The 20,918-nt window shown below is 43.8% G+C and overlaps 1 protein-coding gene across 1 annotated transcript in view; it reads right to left on the bottom strand.

The window, feature by feature from the left end:
• The window catches only part of LOC132396939 (vigilin-like), a 192,630-nt gene that overhangs the window by 70,364 nt on the left and 101,348 nt on the right, over positions 1 to 20,918 (bottom strand). Inside the window, exons 8-11 of the mRNA XM_059975068.1 lie at positions 15,186 to 15,392; positions 9,752 to 9,859; positions 7,839 to 7,943; positions 2,110 to 2,188 (exon numbers count right to left, since the gene is read on the bottom strand). Coding sequence (XP_059831051.1) covers positions 2,110 to 2,188; positions 7,839 to 7,943; positions 9,752 to 9,859; positions 15,186 to 15,392 — 499 coding nt within the window. The remainder of the gene's footprint in view (positions 1 to 2,109; positions 2,189 to 7,838; positions 7,944 to 9,751; positions 9,860 to 15,185; positions 15,393 to 20,918) is intronic.

Genomic DNA, 20,918 nt, shown 5'->3' on the forward strand with positions numbered 1-20,918 from the left:
GCTATTTAAGAACTGTTCACTCTATGCACGGTGTAGAGTCCAAATGCCACACAAATGCACACAACTGGCACTAGCGCAAAACAGTTGAGTAATTCTCCTGCCCGAGTTAAGTGGCAGAATGACCCAAATAAGGGAGCTCTGGCTATCTTCCTGAAGGCCCAATTAACTCGAGTCCACTTTACATGTGAGAGTATATAAGGGAAATAAAGTTGACCCTTGATCCTTTATAATCTTTCTCAATAGACAGTAGGAGCAGAAGTAGACCATTCGGCCCTTCGAGCCTGCACCGCCATTTTGAGATCATGGCTGATCAACTACTATCAATACCCGGTTCCTGCCTTGTCCCCATATCCCTTAATTCCCCTGTCCATAAGATACCTATCTAGCTCCTTCTTGAAATCATCCAGAGAATTGGCCTCCACTACCTTCTGAGGCAGTGCATTCCAGACCCCCACAACTCTCTGGGAGAAGAAGTTCTTCCTTAACTCTGTCCTAAATGACCTACCCCTTATTCTCAAACCATGCCCTCCAGTACTGGACTCTCCCAGCATCTGGAACATACTTCCTGCCTCTATCTTGTCCAATCCCTTAATAATCTTATATGTTGCAATCAGATCCCCTCTCAATCTCCTTAATTCCAGCGTGTACAAGCCCAGTCTCTCTAACCTCTCTACATAAGACAGTCCAGACATCCCAAGAATTAACCTTGTGAATCTACGCTGCACTTCCTCTACAGCCAGGATGTCCTTCCTTAACCCTGGAGACCAAAACTGTACACAATACTCCAGGTGTGGTCTCACCAGGGCTCTGTACAAATGCAAGAGGATTTCCTTGCTCTTGTACTCAATTCCCTTTGTAATAAAGGCCAACATTCCATTAGCCTTCTTCACTGCCTGCTGCACTTGCTCATTCACCTTCAGTGACTGATGAACAAGGACTCCTAGATCTCTTTGTATTTCTCCCTTACCTAACTCTACACCGTTCAGATAATAATCTGCCTTCCTGTTCTTACTCCCAAAGTGGATAACCTCACACTTATGCACATTAAACGTTATCTGTCCACTCACCCAGCCTATCCAAGTCACCCTGAATTCTCCTAACATCCTCATCATATTTCACACTGCCACCCAGCTTAGTATCATCAGCAAATTTGCTGATGTTATTTTCAATGCCTTCATCTACATCATTGACGCAAATTGTAAACAGCTGTGGTCCCAATACCGAGCCCTGTGGCACCCCACTAGTCACCACCTGCCATTCCGAGAAACATCCATTCACCACTACCCTTTGCTTTCTATCTGCCAACCAGTTTTCTATCCATGTCAATGTCTTCCCCCCGATGCCCTGAGCTTTGATTTTACCCACCAATCTCCTATGTGGGACCTTATCAAATGCCTTCTGAAAATCGAGGTACACTACACCCACTGGATCTCCCCCATCTAACTACCTGGTTACATCCTCGAAAAACTCCAACAGATTAGTCAAGCATGATTTACCCTTGGTAAATCCACGCTGGCTTGGCCCAATCCTATCACTGCTATCTAGATATGCCACTATTTCATCCTTGATAATGGACTCTAGCATCTTTCAGTAAGGAACCATGTAACAGATTGTTCTGAAAGGCAGGATCTGTGATGTGAGTTGGAATTCCCTGCAACAGATGGTATTTCCATCAGGAAAAATGTTGCTGCTAATGATTTACGGATGCACTTGGAATTCACTCACCTAGGATCAGAATATGCTGATTTTCCTTTCATTATATGACAGACATACAGGAGCACTGATGGGAGAGACAGAGAGAACAGCCAGTTGGGAATTGGGGAGGGAGAAGGACATCATCTCACCAGAAGAGAGTGAGAGAGGTTAGGGGAAGTTTTGTTTGTGAACTTTGAGGACAGTCATGTAAAAGAAGGAAATGCCTGGTCAGAAGCAGAATCTTTTGAAAGGGAAGTGGATAAGTATTAGGGAACTATAAAGAGTGTACAAAGAGGCCAGGGCAAAACAGTTAGGGAGAGTATAGATATTGGAGGAGCTCGCAACAATGGGCTAGACGGTGAAGTCCGCGTGCCCGCACTTTGACCAATGGCAAGGACCCACGAAAGGACTTACTGTTCGTTCCGTTCTTCCCAATCAGATGACGGTGGAACTTTTGGTCGACTGTGATCTCTGTGTAGTCCATTCGGCTCAGCTGGAACAGAAAAACAACACAACAGAGTGACTGCGAGCCTGAAGAACTGGCTCTGCTCAGGTCAGCCTTTGGGAAGGGAATAAGAGTTGGTGACTCCATGTCTAACTAGAAATGACTCCAGTGAAGAGGTGAACATTCTGACAGCCCCACTGAGCTTGGATTCTGTGAGACTGGATGGACAGAGTGTGCCATGAGTCTTGGCACAGATATCTCACCGTAGCTCTCATGGGCGCCTATCCAATTCCAATGAAGGAGGGGTGCTTGAGGGAAGAAAGCGATAGCCCTCACAGGCTGGAGGTGGATTTCTCTTTGAAATCTACCAAATGTTGAAAGGACTTGATAGGGTAGATGTGGAGAGGATGTTTCCTATGGTGGGGGTATCCAGAACTAGAGGGCACAGTCTCAAAATTGAGAGGTGACCTTTTAAAACAGAGGTAAGGAGGAATTTTTTAGCCAGAGAGTAGGGAATCTGTGGAATGCTCTGCCACAGACTGCAGTGGAGGCCAACTCCGTGGGTATATTTAAGGCGGAAGTTGATGGTTTCCTGATTGGTCAGGGCAACAAAGGATATGGTGAGAAGGCAGGTGTATGGGGTTGAGCAGGATCCAGGATCAGTCATGATGGGCTGAATGGCCTAATTCTGCTTCTGCGTCTTACGGTTAGAAAAGTGGGTGGTGTGACATGGAAACATTAGAGGTTGCTGATATTTGGAATCACAAACATTCTGCTGGAAGAACTCAGTGGGTCAAGCAACATCTGTGGAAGGAAAAGTACTGTCACGGATTTGGGTCAAAACTCTGCATCAGGAGCTAATGAAACGAATATCCAATATCCATGATGGCACAAAGCACTAATTGACTGTGGAAGGTTGTTTGTCATACCGGAAACCCAAGAAAGATGTGGTGTGTGGAAAATGCAACAAGAATTACATAGGCCAGACAGGACATAAACTCTAAACTCATTTATGGGAACATAAACTGGCAGTATGAAGACAGGAGCCAATACCGCTGTTCTCAGTACATGAAAACCAAGGATGATACCACTTGAACTGGGACACTGTGGAGGTTCTAGTGCAGGGAAACATGAAGCACTCATGGAAACTTTTAGAAGCGTGGTTCTTTTCTGATAACTCCGTAAACAAACATATCAAAACAGACACCACCTACAAACCTCTAAGAGCCAAAGAAATGTGAGCCAATAGAATTCAAAGGCCAACTGAAGGGCTGGCCTATCAGGGCAGAGGAAAGCGAATGAGGGCCTATATAAACGCGAGGACTTCCCCAGGGAGAAACACCAACAACTGTGCACTGAGGATGTCACCTCGACCAGTGATGAAATGTCTGCAAGCTACTTGCCAAGCTCGGTGAACACGGCAACATCAGACAAGTGGTATTTCCTAGTGACCAGTTCTAGACCTATTCCTATTTGTCATCTATGTAAATGATTTGGATAAGAACACACAAGGCACGTTCAGTAACTTTTCAGATGACACTAAAATAGATAGTGTCATTGACAGGGAAGGTGGTCATCAGGATTTGCGGAGATCTTGATAAGTTGAGTAAGTGGGTTGAGAAATGGAAAATGGAGTTTAAGATTTCAACATCTCCAAGAGCAGCTTGGAAGGCATTGCCTTCGGGTGCGGCTCTGCGGCTGAACCGATTCTATGCTGGTGTTGCTAACTGAGGGAATGCGGGAGAAACGGAACATCGTGACAACAGATGCAGCTGTCGGAGCCCTCCGTAGCCGGGCAATCACTCTCTCTCTCGATGGTGCGGAAGAGTTTGCCACCAATTCTTGGGTCAAAGAAACTCAGAATAAAAGTGATGCTGCAGACCATGACATTGTAACAGCGAGCTATTTGTTGGTCTCCCCTCTCACTGTGGAAGGGGGCGACACCCCCTCTGTCCCGTGTGTGTGTGTGGGGGAGGAGGGGGGAGAGAGAGAGAGAGAGAGACACACACACACACACACACACACACACAGTGGTGTCGCAGGTAGACAGGGTGGTGAAGGAGGCCTCTGGCAAGCTGACCTTCATCAGTCAGGGCACTGAGTATAGAAACTGGAATGTTACATATACCGCAGTTGTACAAGTTATTAGCGAGGCCTCTTTTGGAAATGTCGTGTTCAGTACTAGTCACTCTGCTATAGGGAAGATGCCATTAAATGTGTTGAAGGGACTGAACCCGACAGTTAGAAATGAGTTAAGCGCAGGGCCTAAACGGAAAGGTCAAATATAGGCCAAATTGAGGTGTCAGGGTTCTAGGTCCCAGAGTGCATCAAAGCAACTGAACCCAACGTTTGGATGACAACTTAAGCACTGAGCCTTTTTATATAACTGGTTTCACAAAGGGATTAGGTATATAGGAGACTGTTTTGAAGGAGGTATATTAATGTCATTTGGCCAATTAAAGAATAAATATAAAATATCAAATAACACTCTTTTCTGTTATTTCCAATTAAGGGCTTATTTAAGAGATAAACTGGGTCAAACAATGTTATTGCCGAAACCTAATGAAATAGAAACTTTAATTCATAAAGGAAAAACTTAAAAAAATATTTCTGGTATGTATAATTTGATTCAAAAACAGGCAATTAAACAAGGAATTCATAAGTCAAGACAAAAATGGGAAACTGATTTGAATATTAAAATTGGTGAAACAAGTTGGTCAAGATTATGTCTTGACAATATGACAAATACAATAAATGTTCAACTAAGATTAGTACAATATAACTTATTACATCAAATATATATTACACCACAAAAAACAAATAGATAAACTCAAATTTATCTGATCAATGTTTTCGATGTAATCAAGAAATTGGTACTTTTTTACACTCTACTTGGTCTTGTTCTAAAATTCAACGTTTTTGGACAAATTTAAGAGTTTTATTGGAACGAATTATTGGAATACAACTTCCACACAATCCAATATTATTTTTACCAGGCGATATTGAAGGGATAAAATTAAAATCCAAATTGAATAAATATCAGAAAGAATTCATAAAAATTGCATTGGCAGTAGCCTAAAAGGCTATTGCAGTTACTTGGAAATCGGATTCATACTTAAGTATAGATTGTTGGAAGAATGAAATTTTTAGCTGCATTCCACTTGAAAAAATTACTTACAATTTAAGAGATAAATATGAAATATTTCTGAAAATTTGGCACCCTTATTTACAAAAAATAGGATTAAATATATAGGTGCTCCGAAGATAAAATTATTGGTTATCTGGGGAAAGAAATAAATATACATATTAAAGCTATTATGAACTCCATGGAGCATGTGGGGATCTTCCGAAATCCAGGCATTCTTCCTTTCTTTCTTTTTTCTCTCTTTCTTTCTTTTTTCTCTCTTTCTTTCTTCTTCTTTTTTTCTATAGGGATATGTTGGGGGGAGGGGGGAAAGGGTCGATAATTTTCTTTTTTCTTTCTGTAACCTATTTGAAAATTCAATAAAAATTTTTTAAAAAAGCACTGAGCCAGATTGAAAAGGTCAAGGTGTCGGGGCTTGAGACGAGGGTCATGTCGGTTCAGCTCGTTACTTGGCTCTGTGCTGAACTAAGGGTCTGTGGATGGACTCTTGGATTCCAGTTCGCAATGCTACTTGCTTGAGTTTATTGTTTGCATAGTTTGGTTTCCTCTCTCTGCACAATGGGTGTTCAACAGTCTTCTCTTTGTTTTAATGGCTTCTTTTGAGTGTCTTTGTTTCACGGCTCCCTGTTAGGAGACGAATCTCAAGGATGTATACTTCGATAATAAACACACTTTGAAAAGTGCAAAGGAGATTTACAAGGATATTGCTGGAGCTCAAGGGACTGAGTTATGGAGAGAGGCACAGCAGGTTGGGATTGTTTACACTACAGTACAGGAGAATGAGGGTGATCTTACAGAGGTGTATAAAATCATGAGGGGCACAGATGGGGTGAATGTTCAAGGATTTTTCCCTGGATTAGAGAATCAAGAACTAGAGGGCGTAGATTTGAGAATAGAGGGGGAGAGATTTAATAGGAAACCGAAGGGCAATTTATTTTTCACCCATAGGGTAGTCAGTAGCCCAATGACCTGCACTTCACTATCCATGTACCTGAAAATAGTTGAGGCAGGTATAATAACAACACTTACAAGGCATTTGGATGGGTACATGGATAGGAAGGGCTTAGAGCAGGGGTTCCCAACCTGTTTTACGCCTTGGACCAATAGCATGAAGTAAAAGGTCTGTGGATCTGGCATTAAAATCAAAAAAAGTCAGGATGGGATATAGTTTCTTCCCTGAACTCCCTGCCTCATCACATTTGAAATATCACAGGTTAATCTGCTTCATACCTTACAATATTTAATTTATACACTTCAGTTTGTTATTCATGTGTGATCCATCTAGAGGATTTTATCATTACCTTCATAAGTTACCCAGTGTTATGTGTACTACTGTGCTTTGTATCCTGATTCGGAGAAACATAGTCTCATTTCTATGTACATTATATGGTTAGATTTGTTATATACATGTATATAGTTCAATGACAAGAACTTGACTTGACCCCAGATTGGGAACCTCTGCTTTAGAGCGATATGCGCAAAGTGCTTGTAAATGGGACCAGCTTAAATGGGAAGCTTGGTTGACATGGACCAGTCAGCTCGAAGGATCATCTGTGCTGCATGACAGTCAGTGGTGTGCCATGCCTTGCCCTCAGTGCCAAGACAAAAGTGGGCAGGGTCAGACACATGAGACAGTGGAATGCTTGGAGCTGAGCTGTGGGAGAAAGTCTCAGTGCTTCTTGACCAAGATAGAAGTTCAAAGTACACAGTATATGTCACCATATACTACCCTGAGGTTTATCTTTCTGCAGGTATTCACAGTAGAAAAAAGAAATACAACAGAAACAATGAAAAATTACAAAGATTGACCATTACAACAGACAAACTTGCAAATAAATAAATGAACAAACAAATGAATACACGGATAGGTAAATAAATAAATAAGGAGGGCATGAGTTGTAGAGTCCTCATAAGTGAGTCCACAGGTTGTGGAATCAGTTCAGTGTTGTGGTGAGTGAAGTTATCCATGCAGATTCAGGAGCCTGGTGATTGTAGGGTAATAACTGTTCCTGAACCTGGTGGTGTGGGGCCTGAGGCTCCTGTACCTCCTATCCAATGGTAACAGCTAGTAGAGAGCAAGGCCTGGTGGTGGAGATCCTTGACGATAGGAATGGTATATCGGTGATGACAACTTAAGTATCAGGCATGAACAGAGAGGCAAGGGCTCCTTATTCTCTGGATAACACAATATGGTGTCAGCAGCCCAATTAACCAAGGTGGGAAGAGGGTTCTCTTTGTTACAAGTATTTTATAATCAGCATTTTCCCACTGGAAATGGCAACTGTCAAGTAACAATTGGAAGTATTTTGCTATTGCCCCACCCTAATCACAGGGGCTAACGCATAATACAGCAGGCACCCTGGGGCCGGCCCAGTTCTGCAACACACACACACCTACTGTGACATGAGAGGGGGCTACTCTGGAAGACACTGGGTTTTGTTCAATGAAAATCACAAGCCAACGTGGAAGGTGAGGTGTAGAGCAAGAATTGATTGACAGGAGCTGGGAAGTGGCTCTATTTTTAGGGGAAGAAGTGAAGAACAAAGTACTGACCAGATCATCAATGATCTCCTGGATTTGGCTTTGAGCAATTTCCACTTCCTCTGTTGGACCCTCCAGTGTGATTTTCTCATCTCCATCAGTGAACTCAATGTGAACCTGCAGAGACAAGTCACATATATTGCAAAGACACAAGTTACTATTGCTGCATTTCATTACAACATCAACAGAGGGCACTTTGGCCCATCAAGTCCACACCAGTGAAACAGAGACAAAATGCTGGAGGAACTCAGCAGGCCAAGCAGCATCTACAGAAGAGAGTGAACAGTTGACATTTCGTGCTGAGACCCTTCATCAAGACTGGAAAGGATGGGGAGAAGTCATCAAATTGCCAGATTCTACTACTATCTTTGGTAACCTATTCCAGGCATTTACCAGTCTCCTTGTGTAAAAATCTTGCCCCTCACATAACCTTAAGCTTCCCTCCTCTAACTTCAAAAGCATGCCCTCTGCTGCTGGACATTCCCTTCCTGGAGGTAAAGGTTCTGACTATTTATTCTATGCCTCTATCACGTCTCTCCTCAGCCACCAACTTTCTACAGAGAGCAACTCAAGTTTGTCCAACCACACCTTTTGGCTCATACTCTCTAACCTGATGTGGCAGGTTCCAAGGATACAAATCAATAGGGAGCAGAAGGTGGCTGCTTGGCCTCTCTGGTCCACCCCAACATTCAATATGAACATGGCTGATCTATTGACCTCATGACCTCAACTCCCCTTGTGTGCCAGATCTCCAGTGTTCTTAACTCCACAATTTCTAAATGTTTTATCGAGGTCCACCACCAAATTTCATCACACCTCCCTTTTAAATGACTAGCCTCTTTCCTTCTAACTATGTTTCCTTGTACAGGACTCCCACTTGTGTAAAGATCCATGCCCAAAGATGGTGCAGTGCATTGGCCAGAAAGAACTACACTCTACAAATCAGTGAACTCAAATGAATTATGGGCTGTGGAAGTAGACAAACTATTCTTGCCACACGGTTGAAGGAGATGGAGGCAGCCCTTTTGTGAAACCGTCCTTGCACCTCCCCATTTTGTGAACTGTTTAATGAACTGATCCTTGCTCTGGGATAACTTAATCCGAACAACTGAATGTGGTCACAGGGAGTTTTGGCTAATGACCTGCTAAACCCGAGACCATTCTCAGGCAAGTAGCTATGTATCACGTAAGGTGGCAGTCCTTTAGGAGGAGGCTCAGTGTGACTGCTCTAAACCAGTCAGAGCTGAGAAGAACAAAGGCACGAGGCTGAGAGCAGGAACCACAGAACAACACACACAAAAAAAATTGCTGGAGGAACTCAGCAGGCCAGGCAGCATTTATGGAAAAGTGTAAACAGTCAAGGTTTCGGGCTGAGACCCTTCATGAGTCCCACTGAAGGGCTTCAGCTCAAAAGGTTGACTGTTAACTCTTTTCCATAGATGCTGCCTGACCTGCTGATTTTCATCCAGTGTTTTGTGTGCGTTGCTTTGGATTTCCAGCATCTGCAGGTTTTTCCATGTTTCTGATACCATGGAACAATGCTGGTTGTAGCCCTGCACCAGAGCCAATAAGGTGACATAAGCAGGTCAGGTGACCTTGAGCCAATGGGACAGAGATGCATCATTTGAACAGATGAGAAACACAAGAGGAAGAGCTTCAAATGCAGAGGAGCAACAACCTCAGAGACCCATCATCATGGATGTGGAGTACTGCACAGACTCCTTCTCTGGGTATTATCATTTCTAATTTTTGATTGCTCATGGAGAGTCAGGAAACTTAGTAGGTATGTACACAGGCATTCGGTTGTGTAAACTTGTGTGCTTTTTAGTTGAGACAATAAAGGCACCTGCCGGTAAATTCAGATTCTGTCTGTGCCTCTCCGATCATTATTACTAAGGAGTGAATCCTTATAACAAGGTGCTTACCTTGGGCAGCTGCTGGGTGATCCGCCCAATGTTTTGTCCTTTTTTGCCAATGATGAAGCGGTGGAGCCAAGCTGGTGCGGTTACCTCAGCCACCATCACACTCTTTGCCTTAAAGTACACAGGGAAAGAGATCATAGACAAGTAAGTCACGGTACATGCTGGGTAGGGGCAGGACTAACTGAGGTGAAAAAGCACAAGGAGGGAAGACAATATCATTACTGTGAGAACCAATCTTGAACCCATGGAAATAATAGAAGACATGGCAACACACACAAAATGCTGGAGGAACTCAGCAGGTCAGGCAGCGTCTACTGAAAAGAACAAACAATCGACGCTTTGAGCTGTGACCCTTCTTCAGAACTGAGAAGGAAAAGGAAAGATGCCAGAATGCACTGGGGAGGGCCACTGAATTCTGAAAGAAATCTTAATCATAAGATGACCCTTTACATCATCTGGATAGCAAAGCAGCGCAAACTTAGCAGAACCACAGAGAAATACAGCACTTTGTGGGCAAGCTATGTTGACGCCAGAACATGTGATCACACTTGTGGGCTGCCCCCTGCACATCCATAGGTTACACACACAAAATGCTGGAGGAACTCAGAAGGTCAGGCAGCATCTATGGAAAAGAATAAACAGTCGACGTTTCGGTCGAGACCCTTATTCAGGTTGTGTTGGTTATTAGCATAAATGATGCATGTTACTCTATACTGTGATGCACGTGTGATAAATAAATAAATTTGAATCTGAAAATCAGACCCCTCGACCACCAAGTCCACACCAACAACACTGGACAACAAAGATTTTGCTTCCTGAATACTCTTGGGTGTATTTTACAGATTTTGTGCTGTTGATCATAAAACACACATCGAAATTTCCCTATCATGCACCAATTTTATTGAAATCATCTATACTTGTTATTTCAATTCATAATTCAAGTCAGAATAACTGATGCCAAGATTAAGGCAGGCATTTTTGTTGGTCTACAAATCGAACAGGTCATCAATGACCAGTAATTTGAAGAAGTTCTGGTGGGACCAGAGAGAATCACAAGGAAGGTATTCAAGAATGTTGTTGAAAATTTTCTTGGCAACTACAGAATGACAAACTAGTTGACAATATGCTTCAAGCATATAAAACCATGAGATGCAAAATGGCACTAAGGCTTCACTTTCTGCAACCCCATTTAGACTTCTTCCCTGCAAAACCTGGCACTGTCAGTGACAAGCTTGGTGAAAGGTTTCACCAGGACATTGTCGTCATGTTGAAAAGCTATCAAGGCAACTGGAATCCATCAATGCTGGCTGATTATCATTGGACGCTTAGGCGAGAAGCCTCAGACATTGAGAGCAAATGAAAATCATCAGTTTAGTTGAACTTTTGCAAAGCGTCAGCACTGTTATGCAATTAAACACACTATATTCAATAAAAGTTAATTTCTTGTTTCTCAAAATTCCTACATAATAAAAATAGTCTGAAATTATTTTTGTGTTCAGCTTCAAGCAGTCTTTCGTAAACAAAAAAAAAATTCCAAGGAAGCAACACTTCTGAAAAAATTTGTTGTCCAGTGTAATAAATGCCACTCACATTATTCTGGCATTAGTCCCATTTTAATCTCCCACATCCTCATTAACAGCTCCCCAAGATACTACCACTCACCTATTCACAGAGTCAGAGAGTTATGCAGGCCATGCTGACCATTTGCTGGCATTTGGCCTAACCTGCTAAACCTTTCCTATCCAAGTACCGACACTCTTTACTGTCTTAAAAATTGTTATTGTACCTGCCTCAACCACTTCCTCTGGTGGTTCATTCTACTTCGTGCCGAGCTGCCCCTGGAGTTCCTATTAAATCTTTTCCCTCTTTCTTTAAACTTGTAACCACCAGCTCTTGATTTCTACCAACTCTGTGTGCATTGAATTTTAGTCAAACAACATCCACAGTTCCATGAAAGTGCTGTCACAGGTAGCTTGGATCATAAGACAGCTTTTAGCACATTGTCCTTCATAATTCAAAATACTGAGTACAGGAGATGGGATGTTATGTTGAAATTGTATAAGATGTCGGCAAGACGTAATTTGGAGTAATGTGTACAGTTCCAGTAAATAAGGTTGAAACAGTACAGAGAAAATTTACAAGGTTGTTGGCAGGACTGGAAGATCTAAGTTATAAGGAAAGATTGAACTGGCTGGGACTTTATTCCTTGCAACACAGAAGATTTGACAGAAGTATACACAGTCATGAGGGGTATAGATAGGTAAATACAAATAGGCTTTTTCCACTGATGTTGGATGAGACTAGAACTAGCTGTAATAGGTTTAGGGTGAAAGGTGAAATATTTAAGGAAACCTGAGGGGGAACTTCTTCACTCTGAAGGTGGTGCGAGTGTGGAATGAGTTGCCAGCTGAAGTGGTGAATGCAGGGTTGATTCACTCATTCATTTATTTATTTATTGAGATACAGTGCAGAATAGCCACAGCCACACTGGGCAGCAATCCCCCGCTTTAATCCTAGCCTAAGCAAGGGACAATTTACAGTGACCAATTAACTTACCAACCGGAACGTGCAAACTCCTGACAGGCAGCGGCAGGAATTGAACCCGGGTTGCTGGTAGTGTAAAGCATTGTGTAGAGACTGACTATTGTCACAACCAATTTCGCACACTTAATTCACTAATGTCTCTCCTTGGCTTTGCTTCTAATGCTTGTAATGGCTGACTGATTACCCTCTAAGCCCCATTCTCCTGCCTTCTCCCATAACACTTCGTGTCCTGACTCATCAAGAATCTATCAAGCTCTTCGGGTGGCAGGATGGAGATATGCCTCTATCAAAGAAGGTGCTCCTTCCCTCCACTAGCCCACAGGCCACCATTGGGCAAGGGATAGCATCTGCTTACCCCTCCACCTCCGATTAGGGGGATCAGGGTGACGTGAAGCCATGGGTGCAGGTGGTGGATGGTCATATGAGCAGCTGGTGCATATCACAAGTCCTGGTTATGAGACCACAGATGTCAGGCAATCTCTGAAGAGTATTGATAACGGCTGAGGTCACCCGTCTTGTAAAGACACTGCCCAGAAGGAGGCAACAGCAAACCACTTCTGTAGAAAAATTTGCCAAAAAAAGTCGCGGTCACGGAAAGAGCATGATCGCCTATGTCATATAACAGCATATTACAAATTAAACGAGTTAAGAAGGTGTATGATGTGTTGGACTTCATTAGTCAGGGGATGAAACTCAAGAACTGTGAGGTAATGTCGCAGCTCTCTGTGGTTAGACCACACCTGGAATAGGGTGGTTAAGAAGGCATATGGTGAGTTGGCTTTTATTAGTTAGGGGATTGAGTTCAAGGGCTAGGAAGTACTGTTGCAGCTCTATAAAACCCTGGCAAGACCACACTTGAAGTATTGTGTTCAGTTTTAGGCACCTCATTATAGAAAGGATGTGGAAGCTTCAGAGACGGTGCAGAGGAAATTTAACAGGATGCTGCCTGGATTAGCAAGCATGTCTTAAGAGGAAAGGCTGATTTGTTCCCTTTGGAACAAAGGAGGATGTGAGGTGATTTCATAGAGGTGATAAGAGGCAGCCGGTGACTTTTTACCAAGGCGGAAATGCATAATACAAGAGGGTGTAATTTTAATGTGATTAGAGGAAAGTATAGGGGACATCAGAGGTGGGGGAGTGGAATGCGCTGCTAGGGCTGGTGGAAGAGGCAGATACTGTACATTAGGTTCATTTATATGACTTTCGGATAGGCACATGGATGAAAGAAAAACTGAAGGCTATGTGCGAGGGATGGATTAGATTGATCTTGGAGCAGGTTAAAAGGTCAACACGATACTGGGTCAAATCAGAGGATCAGAGGTGGAGAGGGTCAGCAACTTTAAATTTCTCGATGTTATTATTTTGGAGGACCTGTCCTGGGCCCAGCACGAAAGTGCAATTGAGAAGGAAGCATGGCAGCATCTCTACTTCCTTAAGAGTTTACAGAGACTTGGCATGACATCTATAACTTTGATAAACTTCTATAGATGTGTAGCGGAGAGTATATTGACTGGCTGCATCACAGCCTGCTAAGGGAACACCAATCCTCTTGAACAGAATATCCTACAAAAAGAATTGGATATGGCCTAATCTATCAGGGCTAAAGCCCTTCCCAGCATTGAGCACATCTACTGTCATAGGAAAGCAGCATCCAACATCAGGGACCCACAGCACTCAGGACATGCTCCCTTCTCAATGTTGCCATCAGTAAGAGGTAGAAGAGCCTCAGGACTCACACTACCAGGTTTTGGAACAATTATTACCTCTCAACCATCAGGCTCTTGAACCAAAAGGGATATCTTCACTCATCCTTACTTGCCCTATCATTGAAACGTTCCCACAACCTATGGATTCATTTTCAAGGACTCTCATCTCATGTTCTTGATATCTATGTATTTATTTATTATTACTACTACTACTTCCCATACTCCTATGAGCAAGTTGCATTTCTATCCACGGGGAGTTACTGGCACGAGCTGGTAACTGAGCTCCTTTAGAATGGCTGGTGCTGCACACAGACAAGCATTAGGCTTTCTTTGTAGATTCAGTGAGTCAAGGGTCAGTGGCTTAGCCCAGGAGGACCTTTCTTTGACCCATTAAATAGAGTCATTGTGTCACAGAGCGCAGAAACATGCCTTTTGGCCCATCTAGCCTGTGCCAATCATAAATGACCAATTTTACACTCATCCTGCATAATTCCTCTTACACTCTCCCCACATCTCGATCAACTCCCCCCCCCCACCACCAGATTCTGCCACTCACCCACAGCCTAGGGGCAAGTGACAGAGACCAATTATCCCATCGAGCATCTCTTTGAAAACCAAAGCACCCAGGGGAAACCCACACAGTCACAAGGAGAAAGTTCAAGGTACATTTATTATCAAAGTGTGTATGTGTAATATAACATTGAGATTCATCTCCTTACAGGCAGCCACAAAACAAAGAGACCCTAAAGAACCCATTAAAAAAAAGACCGTCAAACACCCAATGTGCTGAGAGAAAAAGAAACACATTTTGCAAGCAAAAAAAGTAAAGAAATAGCTTTCAGAACACAAGTGAGTCCAGACACGAAACCTGGAGCAACCAGAGGAGGCCAGATCCTCTGCCTCAGTTCAGTGCAGAGTCGAGTAAACATCGCGGTGTAGAGAGCAAAACTGGCCCGACCCTCGTCTCTAGTCCCAACACCTTGCCTTTTCAACCACACACCGAATCTTCAACTGAGTACACACAGACACAAGATCAGAGGTCAGGGCCGAACCCGTGTCCCTGGTGCCATGAGACAGCGCCGCTACCAGCTACACCACTATGCCACCCATTCTTGAAGGCCCGGCATTTACACTCATGGATCCACAGGTGACACAATAATTTCTGTGCAGTCAGGGATCTGGCTTACCTTAGCATAGACCTGGGTCAGAGCTGGCCCGAGTTTGTCAGGTTCACCTCGGAGAATGATGGTCTCAGAGCTGCTCTCCAGTGACGGCATTTCCACAGAAACTCCAGTCATGTCCAGTATCTCCTGCAGGGTGTTACCTTTCGGACCTATGATGTACTTATGCTGAGATTTCTTTACCTCGACTGATATCGTTGTGGTCTTGCGTTTCTGTTGAGAGAAAAAAATACCGCTGAGATTCCTCCCAGTTGTTGGACCTCAATGCTAAGCAAGGTTGTAACTATACAACAGAAAATATTTCAGTCTCTTCTTTTCCTTCTTATCTTGAGACTACTAGGTTCCTCTAGGCTAGAGTTTAAATTATCTTTCTTTACAGAACTATCCTCAATGCATGGCGACCTACTTACAGGAAAGATGGAAACAGGGTTGAAAGAGTATAGAGAAAATATACAAGGATGTTGCCGGGTCAGGAGGAACTGAGTTATATGGAAAGACTGAACAGTTTAGAACTTTATTCCTTGGAATGTAGAAGATTGAGGGGAAATTTGATAGAGATATACAAAATTATGAGGAGTATAGGTAGGGTAAATTCAAGGCTTTTTCCACTGAGGTTGGGTGGGACAACAACTTGAGGTCATGATTTAAGGGTGAAAGGTGAAAAGTTTAAGGGGAACATGAGGTGAAACTTCTTCACTCAAAGAGTTATAAGAGTGTGCACTGAGGTGCCAGAGCAAATGGTGCATGCGAGCTTGATATCAACATTTAAGAGAAGTTTGGATAGGTACGTGAATAGTGGGGACATGGAGAGCTGTGGTACCAGTGCAGGTCGATGGGAGTAGGCTGTTTCAATAACTCAGCACAAACTAGATGGGCTGAAGGGCCTGTTTCTGTGCTGTACTTATCTATGACTTTGTGATGATGAGCCTACAGAGTGGAAGAGCGTCACTGGCCATTTAACAGCAAGAAGCATCACAATACAACTTACATTTATTTTATTTCTCTCATCATCACCACTCCCCAGTCCACCTTCCCCCTCAGCTGGTCTCAGACATCACCTGCCGGTTTGTACTCCTCTCCCTCACCCCAACCTTCTTACTCAGGATTCTTCCCCCTTCCTTTGCAGCCCTAATAAAGACTGCTTATTTCCCTCCGTAGATACTACTTAAAGTGCTGAGTCCCTCTAGCACTTTGTGTGTGTTGCTCAGCCCTTGAAATGTTACCGTTGATTCTGCTTCCACCAACCCTATTTATTTATTTATTGAGAAACAGCATAGAATAGGGCCTTCCAGCCCTTTAGCCACACCACACAACATTCCTCCAATTTAACCTCAGCCTAATCACAGGAGAACTTACAATGACCAATTAACCAACCAACCGGTACACCGTTGGACTGTGGGAGGAAACCCAAGGGAAGAACGCACAAACTCCTTACAGGCAGTGGTGGGAATTGAACCCAGGTTACCTGTACTGTAAAATGTTGTGTTAACCATTATGCTGCATATTCCAGATCACAATTAAACTGTACTTCAAGAAAAACTGTACACTTCATCAGTTATTTCAAGATTTAAAATTGATTAGCATAATTTGTCACATCTACTTCAAAACATTACAGTGATTTCCATCAAATCAAGCCACGAAGGATTTTGCTGGGGAATGCTCGCAACTATCAGCACACTTCTGGTGCCAACATAGCATGGCTACAACTTACTAACCCTGACACAAGAAGATGGAAGGAAGCTGAAGCACCCAGAGGAACCCCACGTGGATTGTGTTCTGCATTCTGTTATTGCTTTCCCTTGTACTACCTCAATGTACTGATGCAATGAAATCATCTGAATGGATGACATGTAAAACAAAGATTTTCACTGTACATCCGTTCATGTGACAATAATAAACCTATTTACTAAGTACCCATTTATCCAATTAGCTGCACGGTTCCCAGGAGCATAACACCATTTAAATAGATTTAGACTGCGAACGATTACAGCAGTAATGTGTCACAGGAGAGATGACTGTGTGTATGGGGGGGGGAGAGAGAGAGGAGGAGGGAGAGAGAGGAGGGGGAAGGGAGGGAAGAGTGGGGGAGAGAGAGTGTGAGTGAGAGTGGGGGAGAGATATAGAGCAGAGGGAAAGCAGGGAAAAGGGTGCGAGGGGGGAGGGAAATGGGAACGGGAGGGTTGAGAGAGAGGGGTAATGAAGGAGAGAGTAAAGGGGGAGAGGGAGAAGTGGAGAGCAGGAGAGAGACAAGGGGAAGGGGAGGAGAGGTGCGGGGGCGAGAAGGGGAGGGAGAAGTTGCGGAGGGGGAAAGGATGGAAAGGAGGGGGAGAGTGGAATCTCTCTAATCTATAGAAAAGTAACTGTTATCTGCTTTTATTCAAGAATCTAATGGCTGAGAGGGGTAGTAACTGTTCACGAACCTAGTGGTACTAGTCCTGAGGCTCTAGTACCTTCTACCTGATGGCAGCAACGAGAAAAGAGAATTGGTGGTGAGGATCTTTGATGATGGATTCTGCTTTTCTATGGCAATATTTCATTGTCTGAAGAAAATTTCTATCACAGAGATATCCCTGTGGATCAGTGGGTTCTGTCACAAACACTTCATTCATACTCAGTCTGAGTTAGACCTAGATCTGTTGTCAGAGCACAACAGACAAAACTGCTGGTTTGGTTAAATTCAATTTACACGGTGACAAGAGGCATTTCTTTCCATTGTGCAGCCTTGCGACATGGGACAATGGGACTGAAAATGGCTGTCACTGGGTTGCCGCATCACCTCGGAAAATTGAGCAAATAGTGCAGGCTGGCCCGTAACTCACTGGAGGGCCGTTCAAACATTCTGAACAGGTTAGAGGCACATTGACACTGACTGTATGTTACTTTATAATTTTATGAGTACTGTAGTCTTCTGTTGTTAGTCTGTGCTGTGGGATCTGAAATCAGAATTCCAGCCATGTTGATGGTGAGGAATGTTTGTTGAGGAGACATATTAGGCCCATATTAACTGAGTTGGATTTGGGCTGGGAAATATCCTCTCTGGTACTCTGGAGCTGACACTTAGACCACAAGATCATACGATATAGGATTAGAATTAGGCCATTTGGCCCATTGTCTGCTCTACCATTTCATCATGGCTGATTTATTCTCTCTCTTAAAACAATTCTCCTGTCTTTCACCGTTTACACTCTTTACTAATCAAGAACCTATCAACCTCTGGTTTAAATAGCCGTCTGTGGCAATGAGCTCAGCAAATTGAGCTCACACTCTGACAAAAGAAATCCTCATCTCTGATATTCTGAAGCTGTGCCCTCTGGTCTTACACTCCCCTGACAACTGGAAACATCGTCTCCATGCCCACCCAATCCAGGCCTTTCAATATTTCAGTACGTTCCTCGAGATCTCTCCACTCTGCTCATTCTTCAGCACGTACAGGCGCAGGCTAGCGATTTCATTCATGGGATAATTCTCGTGGACATCCTCTGGACCCTCTCCAATGTCACATGTAGAATTAATAATTCAATTATCAATTGACATCTATGGAAAACAGGTTATACAACAGTGCATAAAAAACCGCCTGGAACATCTGATTCTCATTTTTAGACAGAGCCCCAAACTCCAGGATTCCCAGAACAGCAGCGATAGCTTACCTCTGCCAATTTGATCAGACCTCCTTAATATCTAGAAATTTAAAAATCACCTCATAAGCTAAATTCAAGGCCACACGATCTTAATTTGTTCAATAGTAACTGAAGCCTTGGAATCTAAGTATCGTTCTGTTAAATCTGCTAGGGACTCCTGCCAAAGACAGTTTACCCTTCCTAAGCTGTATTGCGAAAGGCATCCAAGCTCTGACAGGGAGGGCAAGGGATTGATGTGACTGGAGACAGGGCTCGGAGGTGGGTGAAAACAGGGGTCAGACTGGACTGAAGATGGGGGGGGGGGTGGAAGTGACTGTTGGAGGTGATGGGAGATGGGGGTGGGGGTCAGAGGTGAGCGGGGATGGAGGGGGATTCGGAGGTGACAGGAGGCGGGGGTTGGAGCTGATGGGAGACAGAGGTCGGAGGTGGGTGGAGATGGGAGTCAGAAAAGACCAGAGTTTTGAGGGGAGGTGGAAGTGCCCAGAAATGGGAGGCGGAGGTGACTGGAAATAGGGGTCAGAGCTGACAGAAGACAGGGGTCGAAGGTGACCAGAGGTCAGGGGTAGGTTGAGACAGGGGTTGGAGGTGACTTGAGATAGGCGTCAGAGATGACAGGAGACAGGAGTCAGATGGGACCGGAGATAGGGGTCGGAGGCAACTGGAGGTGAAGGGGGGAAAATATTGAAGAATGTATAACCATCAGACTAACAGACACACCTCAGGTGGAAAGTCAGAAGGAACTGGTAGGGTGGTTATTTAGAGTCAGCGAGCAGGTAACAGCAGTTGATGTGCGATGGGGTGTCAGAGGTACAAGGGGAAGCTATCACATCATATTCCGGGAACATGACTGGGAAATTGTGGGAGAGGATTGTGACTTTTTAATTAGCAAGAGTTTGCAAAAACCAGCTGGCACGTTGATCTCTGCAGGGAAAATTGGTTAAATTACATAAGCACAAAAGTGTCTGCAGATGCTGCCTCTGACAATCCACACGATCAATGCCTTCCATCATCTTATACACCTCTATCAGGTCACCTCTCATCCTCCGTCACTCCAAGGAGAAAAGGCCTAGTTCACTCAACCTAATAAGGCATGCTCCCCAATCCAGGCAACATCCTTGTAAATCTCCTCTGCACCCTTTCTATGGTTTCCACATCCTTCCTGTAGTGAGGTGACCAGAACTGAGCACAGTACTCCAAGTGGGGTCTGACCAGGGTCCTATATAGCTGCAACATTACCTCTCGGTTCTTAAACTTAATCCCACGATTGATGAAGGCCGATGTACCATATGCCTTCTTAACCACAGAGTCAACCTGCATAGCAGCTTAGATTGACCAATGGACTTGAACCCCAAGATCCCTCTGATCCTCCAAACTGCCAAGTTACCATTAAAACTATATTCTGCCATCATATTTGACCTACCAAAATGAACTACCTCACACTTATCTGGGTTGAACTCCATCTGCCACTTCTCAGCCCAGTTTTGCATCCTATCAATGTTCCATTGTAACCTCTGACAGCCTCTCCACACTACCCACAACACACCCAACCTTTGTGTCATCAGCAAATTTACTAACCCAACCTTTCACTTTCTCATCCAGGTCATTTATAAAAATCACAAAGAGTAGAGGTCCCAGAAAGATCCCTTAAGGCACACCACTGATCACCGGCCTCCATGCAGAATATACAACCTGTCTACAACCACTCCTTGCCTTCTGTGGGCAAGCCACTTCTAGATCCACAAAGCAAGATCCACTTGGATCCCATGCCTCCTTACATTCTCAATAAGCCTTGCATGGGGTCCTTATCAAATGCCTTGATGAAATCCATCTCCACTACATCTATGGCTCTACCTTCATCAATGTGTTTAGTCACATCCTCAAAAAATTCAATCAGGCTCATAAGGTATGACCTGCCTCTGACAAAGCCATGCTGACTACTCGTTCACCTGGTAATTCGACATACCATCATGTGTATGTGTCTCTCTCCCCCCTTACTTTCTCAATAAGCCTTGCATGGGGTATCTTGTCAAATGCCTTGCTGAAATCCATATACACTACATCTACTGCTCTAGCTTCATCAATGTGCTTAGTCACATCCTCA

This window comes from Hypanus sabinus, chromosome 7 (assembly GCF_030144855.1).
Source record: "Hypanus sabinus isolate sHypSab1 chromosome 7, sHypSab1.hap1, whole genome shotgun sequence".
Lineage (NCBI taxonomy): Eukaryota > Metazoa > Chordata > Chondrichthyes > Myliobatiformes > Dasyatidae > Hypanus > Hypanus sabinus.